Raw genomic sequence first — 25940 nt, 5'->3', positions numbered from 1 at the left:
TCTATTCCCTTCATAATTTTATATGTCTCAATAAGATCCCCCCGCATCCTTCTAAACTCCAATGAGTACAGTCCCAGACTACTCAACCTCTCGTCATAATCTAATCCCCTCAGCTCTGGGATCAAGGTGTCTGGTAGATCTCACCCATAATATTTACAAAAGCAGAAGCCATTGCCAGAACATAAGACTGATGAACCAACAATTATTATCAGAGTATTCCCTTCAAGCTGATGTGCAAGTACTATTGTAGGACAGAATTTGAAGTAAAAATCTATTGTAGAATTGTCAGAAGGAAAATGTTCCCTTTAACAGTTAATATTTGTGGAAGAGTGTTCCACACTTTTACCACCCTTTGCATGAAGAATCTTTTTCTGACTTCTCTCTTGAATGAATTGGTTCTGATTTGAAGGTTCTATGCTCTTCACGTTGATTCCCCAACTCGTGCAGGTAGTTTCTTTCTTTCTATTTACCTTCTCAATTCCTTTCAAAAAACCTAAAGACTTCAAATCACTCCTTAACTTTCAATATTTTTGTGAGTACAAGCCTAGTTTCCATATTAATTGACACAAATGGGGTTCTGAAATGCAAGACAATCCGCTCTCACATATGACAACCATTAGCATGATTATTGTTTGTATATTTAAGTTTTAATAAGGGTTTCGCTGAGGGCCACTCTTCTTTTGGCTGTGCTGGTGTGGGGGGGGGGGGGGGGGGGGTTAACTCAACAAGTGTTCAGGCCCGCCATTAAACAGCGCAGTTGATTTCGTATTGTGCAATTTATTTTTACTTTGCATCTCCAATTATATGAGTGCACAGGAACCATGATACAGGAAGTAATGGGAACTCTTAGCTTGCAAACATCAATGTGTTTAGGATAAATTCGGAAGTGAGGAAATTTGCAGAAGTATCTGTTGTTTTTATAAGAATGAAGAGTTATTCATTCTTAAGCATGATATTGCTGCTTCTAGCCTTAATCTTGCTCCGACTTGTATATGTTTGCACACAAGAAGAAAGACTATGCCAAGTTGATTTTTATATTGGCACTTTTGATTTTTAAATAGAATTTAGAACACTCTTGACGATTCATTTGGTAAACGTGCAGCCCAGGGTAGAACTGAACAATAGAGATCTTGTTCACTATCCACTTCCCCAAGCTAACAATATGTCCCTCACTTTCAGAGGGGAGGGAAATGTAAATGCTGTGGATGTGTGTGATGAATCTCCCAAGGACACCAGAGGAAATGGATTGCTCCGTTAGTAAGTTTATTGTAAATCCACTATTCACTGGTTTTCTTTTCTGGGTACAATGTCAACTCGTATACAGCTCCAACTGGAAGACTGTCAACTAAATATCCCAGGGTATAGATGCTTCAGGAGGGATAGAGAGGGAGGTAAAAGGGGTGGAGGAGTTGCATTACTGGTCAGAGATGATATCACAGCTGTGATTAAGGAGGGCACGATGGAGGATTCGAGCACTGAGGCAATATGGGTAGAAATAAGAAATAGGAAGGGATAAGTAACATTGTTGGGACTTTACTACAGGCCTCCCAAAAGCGAGCGTGAAGTAAAGGTACAAATGTGTAGACAGATTATAGAAAAATATAGGAGCAATAGGGTGGTCGTAATGGGAGATTTTAACTTCCCCAACATTGAATGGGACTCATGCAGTCTTGGAGGCGTAGATGGAGTAGAATTTGTAACGAGCATCCAGGAGAGTTTTTTGGAGCAGTATGTAAATAGTCCAACTCGGGAAGGGGCCATACTAGACCTGGTATTGAGGAATGATCCCGGCCAGGTGGTTGAAGTTTCAGTCGGTGATTACTTTGGGAATAGCGATCACAATTCCGTAAGTTTTAGAATACTCATTGTCAAAGACGAGAGTGGTCCTAAAGAAAGAGTGCTAAATTGGGGAAAGGCCAAGTATAACAAAATTCGGCAGAATCTAGGGAATGTGGATTGGGAGCAGCTGTTTAAGGGTAAATCCACATTTGAAATGTAGGAGTCTTTTAAGGAAAGGTTGATTAGAGTGCAGGACAGACATCTCCCTGTGAAAATGAGGGATAGAAATGGCAAGTTTAGGGAACCATGGATGACGGGTGGAATTGTGAGACTAGCTAAGATGAAAAAGGAAGCATACATAAGATCTAGGCGACTTAAAACTGATGATGTTTTGGAGGCATATCGGGAAAGTAGGACAAATCTCAAACGTGCAATAAAGAGGGCTAAAAGGGGTCATGAAATATCTTTGGCTAACAGGGTTAAGGAAAATCCCAAAGCCTTTTATTCGTAGATAAGGAGCAAGAGGGTAACTAGAGAAAGGATTGGCCCACTCAAAGACAAAAGAGGGAATTTATGCGTGGAGTCAGAGGAAATGGGTGAGATTCTTAATGAGTACTTTGCATCGGTATTCACCAAGAAGAGGGACATGACGGATGTTGAGGCTAGGGATGGATGTTTAAATACTCTAGGTCAAGTCGGCATAAGGAAGAGGGAAGTTTTGGGTATTCTAAAAGGCATTAAGGTGGACAAGTCCCCAGGTCCGGATGAGATCTATCCCAGGTAGCTGAGGGAAGTGAGGGACGAAATAGCTGGGGCCTGAACGACTTCCGGTTGCGGCCATGCCTGGATAGGTCGCACGTTCGGCAGCTCCCGCCGGGAACGGGCTTTTGGGCTCTCTAGAGGGACCCCAACAGCACTTGTTCGATAGCTTCCAGTGTGGGGAGGTGATAGCAAGGTCCCCCCGACAGTATATGGATTGGACCAGGAGTGGAGCGGTGAAGAAAGGGATCTTGGAGCAGCGAAAAGTGAGAGGGAGAAAAAGCAAGATGGCGGCGGGTGGAGACCAAGCAGCATGGGCGCAGTGGTCACAGGAGCAGCAGGGGTTTCTTAAATGCTGCTTTGAGGAGCTGAAAACCGAAATGCTGGCGCCAATCAAGGCGGCGATTGAGAAGCTTGTGGAGACCCAGAAGGCCCAAGGGACGGCGATCCGAGAAGTGCGGCAAAAAGCCTCCGAGAACGAGGACGAGATCTTGGGCCTGGCGGTGAAGGTGGAGGCGCACGAGGCGCTGCACAAGAGGTGGGCGGAAAGATTGGAGGACCTGGAGAATAGGTCGAGGAGGAAGAATCTTCGGATTCTGGGTCTCCCTGAAGGAGTGGAGGGGCCCGAAGCCGGGGCATATGTGAGCACGATGCTCAATTCACTGATGGGCGCGGGAGCCTTCCCGAGGCCCCTGGAGCTAGATGGGGTGCACTGGGTCCTGGCAAGGAGACCCAAGGCCAACAAGCCGCCAAGGGCTGTAGTGGTGAGGTTTCACCGCTTTATGGACAGAGAGTGTGTCTTGAGATGGGCCAAGAAAGAGCAGAGCAGCAGGTGGGAGAACACGGAGATCCGAATCTACCAGGACTGGAGTGCAGAGGTGGCCAAGAAGAGAGCTGGCTTTAACCGGGCTAAGGTGGTGCTCTATCGGAAAGGGGTGAGGTTCAGTATGCTGCAGCCAGCGCGATTGTGGGTCACAATCCAGGATCGGCACCACTATTTCGAAACGCCTGAGGAGGCATGGAGCTTTATACAGACTGAAAAGTTGGACTCAAATTGAGGATTTGTTGTTGTGGGGGGGATGTTTGTTTGCTGTATATATGGTTTTAATTATGTGTAGGGAATGTTCCCTTGGTTGGGTGCTGGATGGGGATGGGTGAAAGGATTTGATGGGGAGACTGTGGGAGAGTGTGGGCGTCGGTGTTGGAGGGAGGGGAGGCCCGGGGATGGGGAATTGAGGTAAGGACGCAAAAGGAGCTGCGCCAGAGGGGACGGGGCCGGCTCAGGAAAGCGCGGGCTTTTTCCCGCGCTAGGGAAGGTTGGAGGTGGGGGTCGGAGGGGGGGGCGGTACTGGAGAGGAGCTCACACTGACTGCCAGGGAGGAGGGGGAGGGGGGATTCCCACACTGGGGGGGGTCGATGGGATGGCGGGAGAGGCCGGGGTCAGCAGGAGTCAGCTGACTTACGGGAGTGTTATGGGGGAGCAAAAGAGCTAGATATGGATCTAGCGGGTGGAGGGGGGGGGGGGAGGGGAGAGAGGGGGGGTATAGGGTTGCTGCTGCATTGGCCAAAAGGGAACTGGAAATAGGAGCGGGGGTCCGCCGTACGGGGGACTGGAGGGTACGGGAGGTGCGGGCACGTGACTGGCCTAGAAAAGGAGATGGCTAGTCGGCAGGGGGAGGGGGTGAGCAGCCCCCCCAATCCGGCTGATAACTTGGAATGTGAGGGGCCTGAATGGCTGGTCAAGAGGGCCCGGGTGTTCACGCACTTAAAGGGACTGAAGGCAGACGTGGTCATGCTTCAGGAGACACATTTGAAGGTGGCAGATCAGGTCAGGCTGAGAAAGGGATGGGTAGGACAGGTATTCCATTCGGGGCTGGATGCGAAGAACAGAGGGGTTGCAATACTGGTGGGGAAGCGGGTGTCGTTTGAGGCAAAGAATATTGTAGTGGATAATGGAGGTCGATACGTGATGGTGAGTGGTAGGTTGCAGGCGGTGCGGGTGGTACTGATAAACGTATATGCCCCGAACTGGGATGATGCCGGATTTATGAAGCGCATGCTGGGTCGGATTCTGGACCTGGAGGTAGGAAGCTTGATAATGGGGGGGGGGGGGGTTTCAACACGGTGCTGGATCCATCATTGGAACACTCTAGGTCCAAGACTGGGAAGCGGCCGGCTGCGGCAAAGGTGCTTAGGGGGTTTACGGACCAGATGGAGGGAGTGGATCCATGGAGGTTTGCCAGGCCCCTGGCCAGGGAATTCTCATTCTTTTTCCATGTACATAGAGCCTACTCCCGGATAGATATGTTTGTTTTGAGTAGGGCGCTAATCCCGAAAGTGGAGGGAACGGAGTATTCGGCCATAGCCACCTCGCACCACGGCCCGCATTGGGTACAGCTGGAGTTAGGAGAGGAGAGGGATCAGCGCCCGTTGTGGCGTCTTGATGTGGGATTATTGGCGGATGAGGAAGTGTGCGGGAGGGTGTGGGGGTGCATCGAGAGATATTTGGAGGCCAATGACAATGGGGAGGTGCAGGTGGGGGTAGTCTGGGAGGCGTTGAAGGCGGTGGTCAGGGGAGAGTTAATCTCCATCAGGGCCCACAGGGAGAAGAGAGAGGTCAGGGAGAGGTTGGTGGGGGAGATCTTAAGGGTGGACAGGAGATATGCAGAGGCCCCTGAGGAGGGACTACTCCGGGAGCGGCGAAGCCTCCAGATGGAGTTTGACCTGTTGATCACAGGGAAAGCAGAGGCACAGTGGAGGAAAGCACAGGGGGCGACATATGAGTATGGGGAGAAGGCGAGCCGGATGCTGGCGCACCAGCTTCGTAAGAGGGAGGCAGCGAGGGAGATAGGTGGAGTTAAGGATAGCGGGGGGAATACACGGTGCGGAGTGCGGTGAGAGTAAATGAGGTATTCAGGACTTCTATGAGGAGCTGTACAGATCGGAGCCCCCAGCGGGGGAAGTAGGGATGCAACGATTTTTGGATCAACTGAGGTTCCCGAGGGTGGAGGAGCAGGAGATGGCTGGTTTAGGGGCGCCAATTGGGTTGGAGGAACTGGTTAAAGGATTGGGGAACATGCAGGCGGGGAAGGCCCCGGGGCCAGATGGGTTCCCGGTCGAGTTTTATAGGAAATATGTGGACCTGCTAGGCCCGTTGCTAGTGAGGACTTTCAATGAGGCAAGGGGGGGGGGGGGGGGGGGGGGGGCGGGACCCTGCCCCCGACAATGTCCGGCACGTTGATCTCTCTGATCCTGAAGCGGGACAAGGACCCACTGCAATGTGGGTCGTATAGACCGATCTTGCTCCTCAATGTGGATGCTAAGTTGCTGGCAAAAGTGTTGGCTACGAGAATTGAAGACTGTGTCCCGGGGGTGATCCATGAGGACCAGACGGGATTTGTAAAGGGCAGGCAGCTAAACACTAATGTGCGGAGGCTCCTCAACGTGATTATGATGCCATCGGTGGAGGGAGAAGCAGAGGTAGTGGCAGCTATGGACGCGGAGAAGGCCTTCGACCGGGTGGAGTGGGAGTATCTTTGGGAAGTGTTGCGGAGGTTTGGGTTCGGGGAGGGGTTCATCAGTTGGGTCAGGCTGCTGTATAGAGCCCCGGTGGCGAGTGTGGCTACGAATCGGCAGAGGTCGGAGTACTTTCGGCTGTACCGAGGGACGAGACAGGGGTGCCCCCTGTTCCCCTTGTTGTTTGCATTGGCAATTGAGCCTTTGGCCATGGCACTAAGGGAGTCCAGGAAATGGAGGGGATTGGTCCGAGGGGAAGAGGAACATCGGGTGTCGCTGTATGCGGACGACCTGTTGCTGTATGTGGCAGATCCAGTGGAGGGGACGGTGGAGGTCATGCGGATCCTAAGGGAGTTTGGGGACTTCTCGGGCTAAATGTAGGGAAAAGTGAGCTCTTTGTGGTGCATCCAGGGGACCAGGGAAGAGGGATAGACGACCTACCATTGGAGAGGGCGGAAAGGAACTTTCGGTACTTGGGGATCCAGGTGGCTGGGAGTTGGAGGGCCCTGCACAAACTCAATTTGACACGGTTGGTGGAGCAAATGAAGGAGGATTTCAAAAGATGGGATGTGCTGCCACTCTCGCTAGCGGGCAGGGTACAGTCGGTTAAAATGACGGTCCTTCCGAGGTTTCTCTTTGTGTTCCAGTGCCTTCCCATTATGATTACCAAGGCTTTTTTAAAATGGGTAGGGAGGAGCATCATGGGTTTCGTGTGGGCAAATCAGACCCCGAGGGTAAAGAGGGTTTTTTCGAGCATAGCAGGGACAGGGAGGGCTGGCGCTGCCGAATCTGTGCGGCAATTATTGGGCAGCTAACATGGCGATGATCCGTAAGTGAGTAATAGAGGGAGAGGGGGTGGCGTGGAAGAGGTTGGAGATGGCGTCCTGCAGGGGCACGAGCCTGAGGGCGCTGGTGACGGCACCGCTGCCGCTCTCGCCGACAAGGTACACCACGAGTCCGGTGGTGGCGGCAACGTTGAAGATCTGGGGGCAGTGGAGACAGCATAGGGGTGAGGTGGGAGCCTCGGTTTGGTCCCCGATTCGGGAGAACCATCGGTTCGTCCCGGGAAGGATGGATGGGGGGTTTCGGAGCTGGCATCGGGCAGGGATTAGAAGAATGGGGGACCTGTTTATAGATGGGACGTTTGCGAGCCTAGGGGCGCTGGAGGAGAAGTTTGGGTTACCCCCGGGAAATGCGTTCAGGTATATTCAAGTGTGGGCGTTTGTGAGGCGGCAGGTGAGGGAATTCCCGTTGCTCCCGGCACAGGGGATTCAGGACAGGGTGATTTCGGGTGTATGGGTCGGAGAGGGCAAGGTTTCAGCAATCTATCAAGAGATGAAAGAAGAGGAGGAGGCCTCGGTAGAGGAGTTAAAGGGCAAGTGGGAGGAGGAGCTTGGGGAGGAGATAGATGAGGGTCTGTGGGCTGATGCCCTGAGTAGGGTTAACTCCTCTTCCTCTTGCGCCAGGCTCAGCCTAATACAATTTAAGGTTACTCATAGAGCGCATATGACAGGGGTGAGGTTGAGTAGGTTCTTTGGGATGGAGGACAGGTGTGGGAGGTGCTCGGGAAGCCCGGCGAATCACGTCCACATGTTCTGGTCGTGCCCGGCACTGGTTGGGTTTTGGAGGGGTTTCACGAGGACTATGTCCAAGGTGGTGAAAGTCCAGGTCAAGCCGAGTTGGGGGTTGGCACTATTTGGGGTAACGGATGAGCCGGGAGTGCAGGAGGCGAAAGAGGCCAGTATCCTGGCCTTTGCGTCCCTGGTAGCCCGGCGGAGGATCTTGCTGTTGTGGGAGGACGCAAAGCCCCCCAGTGTGGCAGCCTGGATAAATGACATGACTGGGTTCATTAAGCTGGAGAGGATAAAGTTTGCCTTGAGAGGGTCTGTGCAGGGGTTCTTCAGGCGGTGGCAACCGTTCCTAGACTATCTCGCGGAGCGTTAGGAGGAGGTCAGCAGCAGCAGCAACCCAAGGGTGGGAGGGGGGGGGCGTCTCTTTCGAGGGGGGTATTTGGGTGGGTGGGGGGAGGGGCTTCCCCAAGGGCACCTTTGAATGTCATATGGGGGGGTTGTTATATACGGGGGAAACCCAATTTATAAGTTTTGTATTATTTTCGATTGTTGTGTTTGTGTTCCTTTTTCTTTTTGTTATGGGGGGGGGTTGTTAAAATTTTGTTGGAAAATCTGAATAAACATATTTTTTTTAAAAAGAAATAGCTGGGGCCTTAACAGATATCTTTGCAGCATCCTTGAGCACGGGTGAGGTCCCAGAGGACTGGAGAATTGCTAATGTTGTCCCTTTGTTTAAGAACGGTAGCAGGGATACTCCAGGGAATTATAGACCTGTGAACTTGATGTCAGTGGTAGGCAAACTGTTGGAGAAGATACTGAGGGATAGGATCTATTCACATTTGGAAGAAAATAGACTTATCAGTGGTCGCAGCATGGTTTTGTGCAGGGAAGGTCATGTCTTACAAACCTAATAGAATTCTTTGAGGAAGTGACGAAGTTAATTGATGAGGGAAGGGCTGTAGATGGCATTTACATGGGATGCAATTCTCCCATCGGGAGACTAAGTCCCGACGACGGAGTGAAAACCGGAGTGTTTCTCTCCGGCATCGGAGCCCGCTCCCAGCCCCCTATTCTCCTGCCCCCGGTGGGCTAGGAGCGGCACCGCATCATTTACGCGCGCCAGGCCTTGGCGCCGTAAATGACGCGACCGGCGCCGTGTAAATGACATCACCTGCGCATGCGCAGTTGCCGTCCTCCCCGCGGCGGCCCCCAAGAACATGTCGGATGGATCTTGCGGGGCGGCGGAGGAAAGGAGGTCCTCCTTCAGAGAAGCCGGCACGCCGATCGGTGGGCACCGATCACGGGCCAGACCCCTTATGACCCCCCCCCCCCCCCGGTGCAGGAACCCCCCTCCTCCCCCCACCCCCCCAACAGGCGGCCCACCCCCAAGCGTTCCCGCGCTGTTCCCGCCGGCAGCGACCAGGGGCATCATTCTCCGACCCCCCAGCGGGTCGGAGAATGGCCGTTGGCCGCCGTGAATCCCACCCCCGCTGGTTGCCGAAGTCTCCGAAGGGAGAAAAGTTGGCGGGGCGTTAATGTCGCCACTGCCGCGGAGAATGGCACGGATGTGCGCAAGGCAGCCAATTTTGGGCCTGCCGATATTCTCCCGTCCGGATGGGCCGAAGTCCCGTCGACGTGATGACCGGTCACGTCGACGTAAATCAAACCTCCTTTTAATCGGCGTCAACCAGTGCTCCAGGTTCACGCCGACCAGCGTGGAGGTGGGTGACGGCCTGGGGGGTTGGCTGCTGGAGAGGCGATGGCGTGGCCGCAGTCTGAATGTGTGGGGGAGAGGTGTGTCTAGGGTTGTGTGTGTGCGGCCGGGGGGGGGGGGGGGGGGTGGTTAGAGTGGGCTGGGCTCCGGGGGAGTGCCGGGAGGGGGGGTCCGTGCCGGGGAGGAGGATGGGGGGGGGTCCATGCCGGGGAGAGGGATGGGGGCCCATGCCGGGGAGTAGGATGGGGGGCCCGTGCCGGGGAGGAGGATGGGGGGGGGGGGGGTCCGTGCCGGGGAGGAGGACGGGGTCCGTGCCGGGGAGGAGGATGGGAGGGTCCGTGCCGGGGAGGAGGATGGGGTCCATGCCGGGGAGGAGGATGGGGGGGGTCCGTGACGGGGAGGAGGACGGGGGGGTCCGTGCCGGGGAGGGGGATGGGGGGCCTGTGCCGGGGAGGGGGATGGGGGGCCCGTGCCGGGGAGGAGGATGGGGGGTCCGTGCCGGGGAGGGGGATGGGGGGGCCATGCCGGGGAGGGGGAATGGGGGGCCCGTGCCAGGGAGGAGGATGGGGGGTCCGTGCCGGGGAGGGGGATGGGGGGCCCATGCCGGGGAGGAGGATGGGGGGTCTGTGCCGGGGAGGGGAATGGGGGGCCCGTGCCGGGGAGGAGGATGGGGGGGTCCGTGCCGGGGAGGAGGATGGTGGGTCCGTGCCGGGGAGGGGGATGGGGGGGCCCGTGTCAGGGAGGAGGATGGGGGGGCCCGTGCCGGGGAGGAGGATGGGGGGGTCCGTGCCGGGGAGGAGGATGGTGGGGCCCGTGCCGGGGAGGAGGATGGGGGGTCTGTGCCGGGGAGGAGGACGGGGGTCCGTGCCGGGGAGGAGGATGGGGGGTCCGTGCCGGGGAGGGGGATTGGGGGCCCATGCCGGGGAGGAGGATGGGGGGGTCCGTGCCGGGGAGGAGGATGGGGGGTCCGTGCCGGGGAGGAGGATGGGGGGTCCGTGCCAGGGAGGGGGATGCGAGGGCAAGTGAGTTGGTCCACCTGGCCAGGTGCCAGCCTCCAACAGTTGGACCCATGAGGTCCATGCCACCTGGCTGGGGGGAAGGAGGGGATATGGGCAATGGTGACATGTCGTCGTTCCCACCACCCCCCACCAGGCCGTCATGTTTTCCGATCATCCAGCGATGTTGGCCGCCGTGGCGGCAGCCGCTAATGTCTATGTTGCCCTGGATGAGGAGGAGGAGCGTGCCAGAGAGGCGACGCAGGCTGCCGCAGAGGGGCAGGTGGCAGCCGCCTGGGTTGGAGGGACACCTGACTGACGTCCGCTTCCCTGTGGACCGGGCCAGCCAAGATGCCCGGGCCGTGGGCTTCTCTGCCGTGGCCGGGCTCCCCATGGTCCAGGGCGCGATTGATAGGATGCACGTCGCCGTGTGGCCACCTGCAGATAACAGGGCCGTGTTCACCAATAGGAAGGGGACCTATTCGATGAACATACAGGTGGTCTGCGACAACCGCATGATGATCCTGCATGTCTGCGCCCGTTACCAGGCACTGTACACGACTCATACGTGTTGTCGCGGTCATCCATCCCCGGCATGTACGAGGGACGCCATCCCCGGCTGAGGGGCTGGTTGCTGGGTGACAGGGGCTACCCATTGAGATCGTGGCTGATGACGCCTATACGGAGGCCACGCAATGAGGCGGAGAACCGCTGCAATGATGCCCATGTAGCGACAAGGGGGGTGATAGGTGCTTTGACGTGCTGAAGATGCGTTTCAGGTGCCTGGACCTCTCTGGAGGCGCCCTCCTCAGATAGGGTCGGCCGCATCATTGTGGTGTGCTGCGTCCTGCACAATATAGCCCAACAGAGGGGCAATGTGCCGCAGGCAGAGGAGGGCGGAGTGGAGGAGCAGCAGGAAGAGGCGTAGTCCTCCCCAGATGAGGGGGATGGGGGCAATGGTCAGGGCAGACGGGCTAGACACAGGCGGGTGGCTGTCCACCGTTACCGGCTGGCCCAGCGGGCACGGGACAGACTGATAGCCGCCCGCTTCACAGACTAGATGGGCGTGGGAATCGGGTAGTATGGCCACAGACCGCACACCATGGCAACAGCCGACCACCCACACCCCCCACCCATCCACCCACCCAGCACCCTCACCCCCCTCCCCAACCCCACCCACCCCACCCGCATGCACATCACCCCCCCCATTGCCGATCCACCTGCGGCACAATGGCCGGGCTCACACAGTTGCAGGTGGACGCGTGTCTATCGCAGGCCATGGAGGATGATGACAACCCGCCCTGCGATGAGCTCCTGGCTCCACATCGTTGGGCTATGTCTGACCCATGGCCACAGTACCACCATCCACCCGGACCATCCCTGCATGCGGCTGTGACACTGCAGCGCACGGTCCCGTCCTCTGCCCGGGGGGATGTTGATGGCGGCCCAGGGGGAAGGGGGCAGACTCACCTGGGGCTGAGGTAAGACCACCCCTCACACACACAATTGCGCTCAACGTACATGACACCCCCGCACGCTTTGGACAGAGCACAAAGGCAGCTTCTGTAGGTGTAACATTGACTTTAATAACCAAAGGAGTTCATGCACGTGCCCTAGCCCCTAAAACTCATCTGTGCCCTGCACCCGTGCCAACTTACTCAGTGTCTAATTGTTTGGCCTTACGGGCCCTTTGACTACATCTACGTGGTTCCCCAGACGGTACAGCAGAACTGGAGGTGGACTCCGGTGATTCCTGCCCTCTGACACGGGATCCCTTTGGCGGCCATTTCCTGGGGCTTCCTGGCCTAGATGGGCCAGGCTGCGGCCCGGGCGACTGGGATGGCGAGCTGCCAGCCTGTCCTGCCCGTTGCCCACCCGATGCACCTGGGACGGAAGGGGGGGGGAGTCCGAGGTGTTGCGGTGTTCCGGGACCTCCCCTACAGGTTGACCCGGGACGGACCATACCACCACCAATGCCCGATGGCCCCCAGGCCTCTACTTGGGTGGGGGATGCGAACGGACTGGCCATCCGACGCCCCCCCGACATCTGGCGCTGCCAGTCCTGGAGGCCCTTGCTGGTATCGACAGGGGTCTGCAGGTTTGCAGCCATGGAGCCCAGGGGGTTGGCAAACCCTGTCTGTGACTGTGTGACGCCGGCTCGTACAGGGCCAATGGCGCCGATGCCCTCAGCGATGGGCTGCTGAGACTGGGCCATGGCCTGCTGAGACTGGGCTATGGGCCTGCTGAGACTGGGCCATGGCCTGCAGAGACTGGGCCATGGTGTTGAGCGCCTCTGCCATCTAGCGCTGGCACTGGCTCATGGCCTCCTGTGAGAGGGCAGCCATGTCCTGGGCCACAGACGCCGCCTGCACGGGAAGCCCCAGGCCTCACAAACCGTTCCCCATGTCTGACACCGTCACACCCATTGCCTCCAACGCGGACGCCACCCGTGCGGTGTCGGCCTGGATGGCACGCATGACCGGCACCACCCAGCTCCTGGACGCGGGTGGGCTCCTCCACCTGCGACTGCAGCCGCCGCAAGCCGGCCGTCACCCTCTTCGCTCGTCTCCGGGTCGGTGGTTGCACCGGATCTATGTGTGGGTGTGGTAACTCCAGGAACCCGGGATCCATCTGGGCGGCAGATGTTCGCTTGGGGCTGGGCTGCCCTCCGACCGCCCGGCCCCTCTGCTGCTCCTACCTCCACCTGCTGTACCGGGACGGCTGTGTTGTGCGCACCAGTGAGTGTACCAGATGCCTCATCACTAAAGTGCCCAACCGAGGTGAGTGTTTCTGCGATGGTAGAGGGTGTTGGTGACAGCAGTGGCGTTGTGTCGTGCTCTTCGTCCCACTCTGAGTCCATGGCACTTTGGGGTGGGGGTTCGTCTCCACCCATCCACTCTGTGTCACTGTCCGGTATTTCGTCTTCCCGGGTAGTGCTGTCCCGGGTAGGGGTGTCCTGGGTAGGGGTGTCCTGGCTCGGCTGTGACGGGGGCCTGTGGCTGCCCCTCTCGTTGCTGGGTGGCACACGCCTGCGTCATCGCACCCGCACGTGACGGGGGCGTCTCACCCTGTTGCTCCAGGTCTCTCCGTCTCCCGTGGTCTCCAAGGGACATCCTGCGGGCGTCGCATGCCGGAGGGTCCGGGTCTCTCCGTCTCCCGTGGTGTGCGAGGGGCATCCTGCAGGCGTCGCATGCCGGAGGGTCCGGGTCTCTCCGTCTCCCGTGGTGTGCGAGGGGCATCATGCAGGCGTCGCATTCCGGAGGGTCCGGGTCTCTCCGTCTCCCGTGGCCCTCCAAGGGGCATCCTGCGGGCGTCGCATGCCGGAGGGTCCGGGTCTCTCCGTCTCCTGTGGTCTCCAAGGGACATCCTGCGGGTGTCTCATGCCGGAGGGTCCGGGTCTCTCCGTCTCCCGTGGTGTGCGAGGGGGCATCCTGCGGGCGTCGCATGCCGGAGGGTCCGGGTCTCTCCGTCTCCCGTGGTGTGCGAGGGGCATCCTGCGGGCGTCGCATTCCGGAGGGTCCGGGTCTCTCCGTCTCCCGTGGCCTCCAAGGGGCATCCTGCGGGCGGTCTGCATCTGCGGGGATGGGTGCCTCGACGTTTGCTCCTGCGATACACAATGAAGCATGCATGGTTAGACACGCAGGCAGTGATCAGGGGATATGGGGGAGTGGGGATATGCGGGATGGGGGACATGGGGGAGGGGGGGATTTGGGGGGGGGATATGGGGGAGGGAGGGATATGGGGAAGGGAGGGATATGGGGGAGGGGGGATATGGGGCGGGGCTGTCGGTGGCTCACTTGCTAGTACGCCCCCGACCTCTGCATCAGCAACCTCCCGGTCCTCAGGTCCGCCAGCCAGTTCCAGGGCCCTTCCCTCGTGTTCGGTCAGTGGCCTCTCATCAGCGGGGCCTCCTCCATTCCTCACATGCTCCCTGGTGTTGTGTGCGTGTTTCTCCTGTGGCGGGGGGGGGGGGGGGGGGGGGGCGGGGGGGTTGGGGGTGGTGGCGGGGTAAAAGGCAACAGTGTTAGACAGGTATATAAATGCACGCCATCGGTTGCGCGTGTATTGCAGAGGTTAAGGTTAGGGCTGGATTCACTTGGGGATATGGGGGAGGGGGGATATGGGGAGGGGGTTATGGGGGCTATGGGGGAGGGGGGCTATGGGGGAGGGGGGCTATGGGGGAGGGGGCTATGGGGGAGGGGGGCTATGGGGGAGGGGGGCTATGGGGGGATCTGGGGGAGGGGGAATCTGGGGGAGGGGGGATCTGGGGAATCTGGGGGAGGGGAATCTGGGGTAGGGGGATCTGGGGGAGGGGGGATCTGGGGGATATGGGGGAGGGGGGATATGGGGAGGGGGATATGGGGTTTATGGGGAGGGGGGATATGGGGGAGGGGGGATATGGGGATGGGGGATATGGGGAGGGGGGATATGGGGGATCTGGGGGATATGGGGGATCTGGGGGAGCGGGGATATGGGGGATCTGGGGGAGGGGGGATATGGGGAGGGGGAATATGGGGGAGGGGGAATATGGGGGAGGGGGGACCCGGGGAAATGAGGGAGGGTTATGGGGGATATGGGGGAGGGGGGATATGGGGGAGGGGGGATATGGGGGAGGGGGATATGGGGAGGGGGGATATGGGGAGGGGGATATGGGGGAGGGGGGATATGAGGATATGGGGGAGGGGGGATATGGGGGAGGGGGGATATGGGGAGGGGGGTATGGGGGAGGGAGGATATGGGGGATATGGGGGAGGGGGGATATGGGGGATATGGGGGAGGGGGGATATGGGGGCATGGGGGATATGGGGGAAGGGGGATATGGGGGCATGGGGGATATGGGGGCATGGGGGATATGTGGGAGGGGATATGGGGGAGGGGGGCTATGGGGAGGGGGATATGGGGGCTATGGGGAGGGGGATATGGGGGATATGGGGAGGGGGATATGGGGGAGGGGGATATGAGGAGGGGGATATGGGGATATGGGGAGGGGGGATATGGGGGATATGGGGGAGGGGGAATATGGGGGGGATATGGGGAGGGGAGATTTGGGGGAGGGAGGATATGGGGATATGGGTGAGGGGGATATGGGGGAGGGAGGATATGGGGGATATGGGGGAGGGAGGATATGTGGGATATGGGAGGGGTATATGGGGAGGGGGGATATGGGTGATATGGGGGAGGGGGGATATGGGTGATATGGGGGAGGGGGATATGGGTGATATGGGGGAGGGGGATATGGGGAGGGGGTATGGGGGAGGGGGTATGGGGGATATGGATATCGGGCGGGGAGGCTCACCCTGCCTGCTCTGACGAGGTTGTTCACCTTCTTGTGGCACTGGGTGCCTGTCCGTGGTGTCAGGGCCGCAGTGGTGACGGCCTCTGTCACCTCCCTCCACAGACGCCGGCTGTGGCGTGGGGCAACTCTGCGGCCGTGCCCGGGATAGAGGGGGGAAACGGGGGATATGGGGGAGGGGGGTATGGAGGATATGTGGAAGGGGGATATGGGGGAGGGGGATATGGGGGAGGGGGGATATGGGGGAGGGGGATATGAGGATATGGGGAGGGGGGATATGGGGGAGGGGGATATGGGGGAGGGGGGATATGGGGGAGGGGGGATATGGGGGAGGGGGATATGGGGAGGGGGATATGGGGAGGGGGATATGGGGGAGGGGGATATGGGGGCTATGGGGGAGGGGGGGATATGGGGGAGGGGGGATATGGGGGAGGGGGGGATATGGGGGAGGGGGGATATGGGGAGGGGGGATATGAGGATATGGGGGAGGGCGGATATGGGGGTGGGGGGATATGGGGGAGGGGGGATATGAGGATATGGGGGAGGGGGGATATGAGGATATGGGGGAGGGGGGATATGGGGATATGGGGGATATGGGGAGGGGGATATGGGGGAGATGGGGAGGGGGTTATGGGGAGGGAGGATATGGGGGAGGGGGGGTATGGGGGAGGGGGATATGGGGGCTATGGGGGAGGGGGGCTATGGGGGAGGGGGGTATGGGGGAGGGGGGCTATAGGGACGGGGATATGGGGGCTATGGGGAGGGGGAATATGGGGGATATGGGGGAGGGGGGCTATGGGGGATATGGGGGAGGGGGGGATATGGGGGAGGGGAGATATGGGGAGGGGGGATATGGGGAGGGGGGATATGGGGAGGGGGAATATGGGGGGATATGGGGGATATGGGGAGGGGGGATATGGGAGGGGGGATATGGGGGAGGGAGGATATGGTGGATATGGGTGAGGGGGGATATGGGGGAGGGGTGATATGGGGAGGGGGGATATGTGGGATATGGGGAGGAGTATATGGGGGAGGGGGGATATGGGGGAGGGGGTATGGGGGGGGAGGGGGGAGGGGGGATATCGGGCGGGGGTGGAGGCTCACCCTGCCTGCTCTGACGAGGTTGTTCGCCTTCTTGTGGCACTGGGTGCCTATCCGTGGTGTCAGGGCCACAGCGGTGACGCCTCTGTCACCTCCCTCCACAGACGCCGGCTGTGGCGTGGGGCAACTCTGCGGCCGTGCCCGGGATACAGGGCCTCCCTCCTCTGCTCCACTGCGTCCAGGAGCGCCTCCACATCCTGTGACTGGAACCTCGGGGCTGAGCGGCGGCCAGCCATCCAGTCGGGTGTTCCGGTCGGGTGTTCCGGTCGGGTGGGGGGGAGCAGCGCGTCGTTATGAGCCGTCACGCCGTGCGGCGTGTATGACGTGGCGTGAACCACGTGAGCAAGCGCGGATCCCGTCACGTCGCTGCTCGCCCATTTCGGGCCGGAGACTTCGCGACGATTTCTGCGGCGTGACGCAAGTCGGATTTGCGCCGTTTTGTGCGCCGATCGGCGGACTTTGCGCCGATAACGGAGAATTTCGCCCCAGGTGTGGACGGCACCGGTGGAAACCTGTCGCGTTGGGCAGGCCGCTCGGCCCATCCGGGCCGGAGAATCGCCGCTCGCCCGTTACCAACAGTTACCAACAGCAAGTGTGATTCCCCCAGCGGCCAGCCGTGATTCTCGCCGCGCCGGTTTGGGGGGGGGGGGAGAATCGCGTGCGGGCGTTGGGCGGCGTGGCGGGACTCGCGTGGCGCCCGGGCGATTCTCCCACCCGGCGTGGGTGGAGAGAATTCTGCCCATGGACTTCAGTACGGCTTTTGATAAAGTTTCCCATGCCGGGTTGATGGAAAAAGTGAAGTCGTATGGGGTTCAGGGTGTACTCGCTCGATGAATAAAGAACTGGCTGGGCAACAGGAGACAGAGAGTAGTGGTGGAAGAGAGTGTCTCAAAATGGAGGAAGGTGACTAGTGATGTTCCACAGGGATCCGTGCTGGGACCACTGTTGTTTGTGATATACATAAATGATCTGGACGAAGGTATAAGTGGTCTGATTAGCACGTTTGCAGATGATACTAAGATTGGTGGAATTGCAGATAGCGAGGAGGACTGTCAGAGAATACAGCAAAATATAGATAGATTGGAGAGTTGGGCAGAGAAATGGCAGATGGAGTTCAATCCAGGCAATGCGAGGTGATGCATTTTGGATGATCTAATTCAAGAGCAGACTATACGGTCAATGGAAGACTCGCGGGCCACCCCACGTTTTCGGTACCCCCCCGGTGCAGGATCCCCCCTCGCCCACCCGCAGGCCGCCCCCCCCCCCCCCCCCCCCCCAGCGTTCACGCACCGCTCACGACGGCAGCGACCAGGTGTGGACGGCGCCAGGGGGGGGGAACGCGCCGTTTTTGGCCTCGCTGCTCGGCCCATCCGGGCCTGAGAATAGCGGGGGGTGCCGGAGAATCGCCATTTTCGGTGTCTCCGGCGATTCTCCGGCCTGCGGCCCACGAAACTCGACCGGGCCGTTCCCGCCACTTTGGAGAATCGCGGGAGGGTGTCGGACCGGCGTCCCGGTAAATTTTGGCGGCCCAGGCGATTCTCCCAACCGGCGCGGGAGTGGAGAATCGCGCCCAAGGGGTCACGATTTCAAGGTGAGAGGGGGAAAGTTTAAGGGAGATGTGCGTGGAAAGTTTTTACGCAGAGGGAGGCGGGCACGATAGCATCATTTAAGATGCATCTAGACAGATATACGAACGGGCGGGGAACAGAGGGAAGTAGATCCTTGGAAAATAGAAGACAGGTTTAGATAAAGGGGGCAAAATTCTCCGGAAACAGCGCGATGTCGGCCGACTGGCGCCCAAAACGGCGCAAATCAGTCGGGCATCGCGCCGCCCGATAGGTGCGGAATGCTCCGCATCTTTGGGGGCCGAGCCCCAACCTTAAGGGGCTAGGCCCATGCCGGACGGATTTCCGCCCTGCCAGCTGGCGGAAAGGGCCTTTGGTGCCCCACCTGTTGCCGCGGAAATGACATCTCCGGGCGGCGCATGCGCAGGAGCGTCAGCGGCCGCTGACGGCATTCCCGCGCATGCGCAGTGGAGAGAGTCTCTTCTGCCTCCGCCATGGTGGAGACCGTGGAGGAGGCAGAAGGGAAAGAGTGCCCCCACGGCACAGGCCTGCCCGCGGATCGGTGGGCCCTGATTGCGGGCCAGGCCACCGTGGGGGCACCCCTGGGGCCAGATCGCCCCGCGCCCCCCCCAGGACCCCGGAGCCCGCCCGCGCCGCCTTGTCCTGCCGGTCAGGTAGGTGGTTTAATCTACGCCAGCGGGACAGGCATTTTAGCGGCAGGACTTCGGCCCATCCGGGCCGGAGAATCGCGGGGGGGTGGCCCGCCAACCGGCGCGCCGCGATTCCCGCCCCCGCCGAATATCCGGTGGTGGAGAATTCGGCAACCGGCGGTGGCGGGATTCACGCCAGCCCCCGGAAATTCTCCGACCCGGCGGGTGGTCGGAGAATCTCGCCCAGGATCTGGATCGGCGCAGGCTGGGAGGGCCGAAGGGCCTGTTCCTGTGCTGTAATTTTCTTTGTTCTTTGTTTTAACCACAACCCTTGTCCCGGCACAATACTATTCTGATGCAACTCTATCCTACGTGGAATTCTACTTTCTTAGATTTGCCTCCTTCATGCCACTGTAAAGTTTCAAATGAGCTATCGAAGTTGAGGAAGCTGCAGGATGTGACATCATAATATAAAATTTAAAAGAAAGAACAATTGAATATTTCTCATAAATCTCAGTGTTTAAAGTAAGATTTTGAGGGGCGGCACGGTGGGGTAGTGGTTAGCACCGCTGCCTCACAGTGCCGAGGACCTGGGTTCGATCCCAGCCCTGGGTCACTGTCCGTGGGGAGTTTGCACATTCTCCCCGTGTCTGCTTGGGTCTCACCCCCGAAACCCAAAGATGTGCAGAAACCCAAAGAATTGGCCATGCTAAATTGCCCTTAATTGGAAAAAAAATAATTGGGTACTCTAAATTTATTTAAATTTAATGAAAAAAAAATAAAGTCAAATTTCCTCAGGTGATCAGTCGGGACTACACTAGGATTTCAAATTGACTCTCAGTGGATGATTGAACGGTTGAGGATTTTATCTGCCACTTCCCAGCATGAGATAATGGAGGTCTTGGCAGGAGAGGATTTTGCCATCATGGCCAATTAAGAGGCCATGAAGGACAGCGGCCTTCCTCTCTTGAGTTGTTTACCCAATCAGATACTGCTTCAAGCTAAAACATGAAGGAGAGGTTTCCTCCCTTGAGACATCCTCAAAGGTCTGGTGAGAACTTGTTTTTCAATGTACAGGGGCCCAGGCCAGTTAGGGGCTGGTGATTGGAGGGGTGAAACCCTCAGGGGCAGCGTTGGGGCAGCCATTACAGACTGCGCGTCTCTCTGTGGGCTGTTGAGCATCGATGAACGAAGACATCCCCAGGAAATCACTGGGGGGGGGGGGCACCATGATGTATCCGGCATCTCCCCATAAAGCAACATATCATTCTGATACTAACTGGCCATTAACCGGCCAGTTAATCACCTCAACTGCACACCTTTCTCCAGTTGGCAGGCAGTGAAGCCATTGCGGTTCCCAGCTCATGAACTATCACATGGTGCTTGGGTATTCTGGGTGCATATCCCTTCCGACAACATTTTTACCAACCCTCCCACCTCCCAATAAAATCCCAGCCTTTGTTTGGTAAGCCAGCATCTGATAGGTTATTTTCTAAAATAGTAAAACACAAAGGAAATACTGCAGATACTGAAACAGTTAAATAAAAATAAAGAAAACTAGGAAATACTGGAAACGGAGTAGATCAAGCAGTTTCTGTATTTTTTTAAATGTTGCATTTTCTGATGTATTAAGTGTCCACTATATGCGGGAAGGAACTTCACAAAATGCAAATGAAAGATCATCATGAAATAATCAGAAAGATGGCAGTTAGCCTAACAACAGGGTTGGTGCATATTTTTGTGCAAACTTAACCTGTGTGTCCTCTTTACATCTGTTGTCATTTGCTTATGCCTGGAGGGGAGAGGTGCGTTATGTAAACTCCAGTGGACTTTGCTCTGTTTATATTCCATTGAGCAGTTCAGCATTGTCTGTGACCAAGTGAGATTACAGCATACGGAAAATAATTTTATGTAATGTATTTTGGCTAAAACACTCCGATTGAAGCAGTTGGTAGGTACATGCTATGTAAAAAGTAATCATCTCTGGATTACTACCTGAGCCACGAGCTAATTGGCACAGGGTCAATAAGATTAAGGAGGTAAATGCATGGCTCAAAGATTGGTGTGTGGGGGAAATGGGTTCGAATTCATGGGACATTGGCACCAGTATTGCGGAAGAAGGACCTATTCTGAAGGGACGGCCTTCATCTGAATTATGCTGGAACCAGAGTCCAAGCGAATCGCATAACTCGGGCTATCGGGCTTTAAACTAAATTGGGGGGGGGGGGGAGGCGGTGGCGGGGGGGGGGGGGGGGGGGGGCGGTGGCGGGGGGGGGGGGGGGGGGCTTCAGTCGTAGGGGAAAGTAGAAAACCCAAATTAAAGGAGGAGGTAAGGGGAGGTTGGCAATGTGGAGGATGGTTACCAGAAATTAAAGTGAGGAACAGAACAGGTGAAGGTCTTCATGCACCAAGGAATTATAGAAGAGTAGGGAAATCTAGCATTAAAACAAATTTAAAAGCTTTGTATCTAAATACAAGACGAATTTGTAACAAACTTAATGATTTCATGGTGCAAATAGAAACAAAAGGTTATGACTTGGTGGGATTACTGAAACATGGTTACAGGAAGACCAGGGGCGAAATTCTCCCCCAACGGCGCGATGTCCGCCGACTGCCGCCAAAAACGGCGCCAATCAGACGGGCATCGCGCCGGCCCAAAGGTGCGGAATGCTCCGCATCTTTGGCGGCCTAGCCCCGACATTGAGGGGCTAGGCCGACGGCGGAGGGATTTCCGCCCCGCCGACTGGTGGAAATGGCGTTTGTTGTCCCGCCAGCTGGCGCGGAAATGCGGCGCATGCGCGGGAGCGTCAGCGGCTGCTGTCAGTTTCCTGGCGCATGCGTGGGAGCGTCAGCGGCCGCTGTCAGTTTCCCGCGCATGCGCAGTGGGGAGGGTCTATTCCGCCTCCGCCATGGTGGAGGCCGTGGCGGAGGCGGAAGGGAAAGAGTGCCCCCACGGCACAGGCCCGCCCGTGGATCGGTGGGCCCCGATCGTGGGCCAGGCCACCGTGGGGGCACCCCCCGGGGTCAGATCGCCCCGCGCCCCCCCCAGGACCCCGGAGCCTGTCCACGCCGCCTGGTCCCGCCGGTAAATACCAGGCTTGATTTACGCCGGCGGGACAGGCAATTTCTGGGCGGGACTTCGGCCCATCCGGGCCGGAGAATTGAACGGGGGGGGTCCCGCCAACCGGCGCGGCCCGATTCCCGCCCCCGCCCAATCTCCGGTACCGGAGACTTCGGCGGGGGCGGGGCGGGATTCACGAAGGCCAACGGCCATTCTCCGACCCGGCGGGAGGTCGGAGAATGACGCCCCAGATCTGGGAATTGAATATCCAAGGGTACGCCGTATTTCTGAAACCAGACTGAAAGGAAAAGGATCATTGGTGTGATGGGAAATTACATAAGCACTGGAGATCAAGATGTGGAATTAGTCTGGGTAGAAATAAGAAATAACAAAGGGAAGAATTCCTTAGTAGGAGTAATCTATAGGTGCCAGCGGGAGCACCACCATCACCATGTGCCTCAGGCTGGACCCACTACAGGACTCCTCCATTCTAGCCCCTCTCCTTCCTATCACCGCCTCACCTTCTCCGCATTTACCGCCTAATAAGAGTTCAATAGATTTGGAAACACCATAGGGTTTAGAATACAAACAGGAACATTGGCAGAACGTTCATTTATACCACTTGGACCCCCCCTCCCCCAGTGTCAGGTGTAACGTACCCCATCTCCTAAGCTTCTCCGTTACCTCCTTCACCAACTTTGTTAGGTTCCATTTGTGCATCGCCACCCACTCCCCCATCACCTAAACCCCCAAATACCTAAACCTGGCCCTGACTACTCTTTTTTTTTTAAAATAAAACATTTTATTGAGGCATTTATGGTTTTATAACAATAAATGATAGAAATACAAATGTAAACATAGTTCAGTGCGTAACCCATCCCTCCATCTCCCACTGCTCCCGCCTACTCTAAACAACAAAATAGCCTAACTCCTCCCTTCCCCCTTACCACCACCCCCTCCCTTATTGAATCTGCTGACAGTTTAGTTTTCTCCAAAGAAGTCGATAAACGGCTGCCATCTCCGAAAGAACCCTAATGTTGATCCTCTCGGGGTGAACTTAATTTTCTCAAGTCTAAGAAACCCAGCCATGTCGCTAACCCAAACCTCTGATTTCGGGGGCTTCAGGTCCCTCCACGCCAGCAATATCCATCTCCGGGCTACCAAGGAGGCAAAGGCCAAAACGTCAGCCTCTCTCGACTCCTGGATCTTCCGACACTCCAAAAATCGTCACCTCTGGACTTGGCGCCACACTCTTTTTTAGCACCGTGGACATGACATCCGCAAATCCCTGCCAGTATCACCTAAGATTCGGGCATGCCCAAAACATGTGGATATGGTTTGCGGGCCCCCACACACCTGTCCTCCACTATAAAAAAACTTGCTCATCCGGGCCACCGTCATGTGCGCCCGGTGAACTACCTTGAATTATATCAGGCTGAGCCTGGCACATGATGAGGACGTATTGACTCTGCTCAGAGTATCCTCCCGAAGACCCGCCTCTACCTCCCCTCCCAGCTCATCTTCCCATTTACGCTTAAGCTCACCTATCTGGGTTTCCTCCCACTCCATAAGTTCTTTATAGATTTCCAAAACCTTCCCCTCCCCCACCCCCGTTCTAGAAACGACCTTGTCCACTATCCCCTGTGGCGGTAGATGTGGAAAGGTCGAAACCTGCCTTTGCACAAAATCCCTTATCTGCAGATAGCGAAACCCATTCCCTCCAGGCAATTCAAACTCCTCTTCCAAATCCTCTAAACATGGAAAGCTCCCATCAATAAATAGATCCCCCAGCCTCTCAACCCCTGCTCTCTGCCACCTCTGAAACCCCCCATCCAGCCTCCCCGGGACAAACCGGTGACTACCACAAATTGGAGTCCACACCGACGCTCCCTCCACTCCCATATGCTTCCGCCACTGCCCCCAAACTCTCAGAGCCGCCACTACCACTGGGCTTGTGGAGTACCGGGCACGCGAGAACGGCAGAGTTCTCGTGGCACTCATGCCTTCCACATCCTCAGGCAAGCCAACGATACTCAGGTTCTGCCTTCTGGATCTGTTCTCCTGCTCCTCTACCTTTGCCCTTAGCAACTTGCAAAGGTCCCCCAGGAGCCACACCTCCGCATCCAATGCCACCAACAGATCACTTTGATCGGACATCACCTCTCTCTATCGAGCTTTTCAGGTGATCTACCGCTCCTTCGATGGCGTTCGCTCGGTCTTCCTGCATCTCCTTTCTTTGTTGGCAGAACACCTCTCAAATAAACGACATCAACTGCTTCACCTGGGGTTTTCCAACTTGCGACAACCCTTCCCCCTCCGCCATCTTCCCAATTACTACTGCGCCACAGGTCTCTTCCAGTTCCTTGGCCAGGTCTTTTACCTTCTTCTGCCGGGTCTGATAAGCAGCAGACATGCCACTCCCGGGGTGAACTTCTCCTCCGCACCTTCAACTACATTTTCCCGTCAAAATTCTCTTGCTCTTTGGGAAAAGGAGCTCACATCAACGCCTTCGAGCTGGAGCTGCCCTGTGTGCAACCACTCCATGGCCACCACTGGAAGTCCTGCATCTTGAATTGTGGCATAATTCATCATCCAGATTTTTGGACTTAAGCTTTTCTGTCTGCCTAACAAAGGAAAAATACTTTTAGGGACAATGGTAGTCCTTTAAAATCTGCAGTTATTTCCATTTCCCATTTCCGACATGAACTGAGCACCCATCATCAGGCCACTATTTATGTTTTTCTTTCCACACACAGAGCAGGGAAAGGTGGAAGAAACAGAGGATCTCTTTCAGAACTATGCCTACCATCGAAATCAGAATGAGATGGAAGAGAACGCAGGGAATGCAGTGTTAGTGCCTACTGTACCAGCAACTACAGACCTGTTGCAGGCAGGTCCCAGGTACGTGAAATGTCATTCAATTGCTAAATACAAAGAAATGTTTTCATGTATCATGTACAGGAAACACTACAGGTCAAGTACTTTAGAAATGCAGAGTGCAGGATGGCATGCCAAGAGCACGACCAGGCATACCAAAAAATTATATGATGAAACTACAGCTCAGGACTGTAGTGATCTCTGTATGTAGTAATACATGATCAGACTATGTTAAACTAGTACAGGCAACTGAACACTAGATGGCCACACTATCAGGACCTATATAAATGTTTCCCGCTCTTTCATAGGGGAGTGTGTGTCTGGAGTGCAGAGAGTACAGAGCTAGAGAGGAGAAGTTAATAGATATCAGTAATTATCTTTATCTTATTTAATAGTTTGATCTACAGTTATTTCTTTGTGTACTAGTTTAGTATTAAATAAAAAGAACTCACGAGATTATTTTATATTACTCATTAAATTACTTTATCATCACTGGAAGACTACGTCTATATTTCAACAACTCGGCTAGACAAAAAGAGTAATATATATATTACAATATAACAAGGACCACTTATGCTGAAGAGCATAAGCAGCAATTGATAGACAGAACTAAGCAATCCCCCGCGCCTGCCCCGACACCAAATACCGCAGGGCTACAGGAGTCGGCGTGGAGGAAACGAGGCCCCCCCCCCCCCCCCCCCCCCGATAGAGAGGCCGGCCCGCCGATCGGTAGGCCCCGATCGCGGGCCAGGCCACTACGGAGGTCCCCCCCAGGGGTCGGACCACCTTCACCCCCACAGGCCGCCCCAAGGCTCTTCAAGGCCGAGGTCCCGCCAGCTCAGAGGATGTTAGAACGGCGCCGGCAGGACTCGGCTTTATTATGACCGCTGCTCGGCCCATCCGAGCCGGAGAATCGGCACGCCGGCCCGGGCTGGGCCGGAGAGTCGTCGCATACCCCGACTGGCACCACGCCGACCACGCTGGCCCCAATGGCGCCGATTTTCCGCTCTGCGGAGAATCGCGTCCCGGCATCAGTGAGTGTGGCGTGATTCACGTGGT

The 25940-nt window shown here is 56.8% G+C and overlaps 1 protein-coding gene across 2 annotated transcripts in view; it reads left to right on the top strand.

Moving 5' to 3' along the window:
* LOC140396266 (bcl-2 homologous antagonist/killer-like) overlaps positions 1-25940 on the top strand; it is a 113108-nt gene that overhangs the window by 43087 nt on the left and 44081 nt on the right. For both annotated transcript variants that reach the window (XM_072484643.1, XM_072484642.1), the window contains exon 4: positions 24761-24905. In XM_072484643.1, the coding sequence (XP_072340744.1) occupies positions 24761-24905 (145 nt within the window). The remainder of the gene's footprint in view (positions 1-24760; positions 24906-25940) is intronic.

Source organism: Scyliorhinus torazame, chromosome 19 (genome assembly GCF_047496885.1).
Source record: "Scyliorhinus torazame isolate Kashiwa2021f chromosome 19, sScyTor2.1, whole genome shotgun sequence".
NCBI classification, from domain to species: Eukaryota; Metazoa; Chordata; class Chondrichthyes; order Carcharhiniformes; family Scyliorhinidae; genus Scyliorhinus; species Scyliorhinus torazame.
This window is presented reverse-complemented; position numbering and strand designations above follow the sequence as displayed.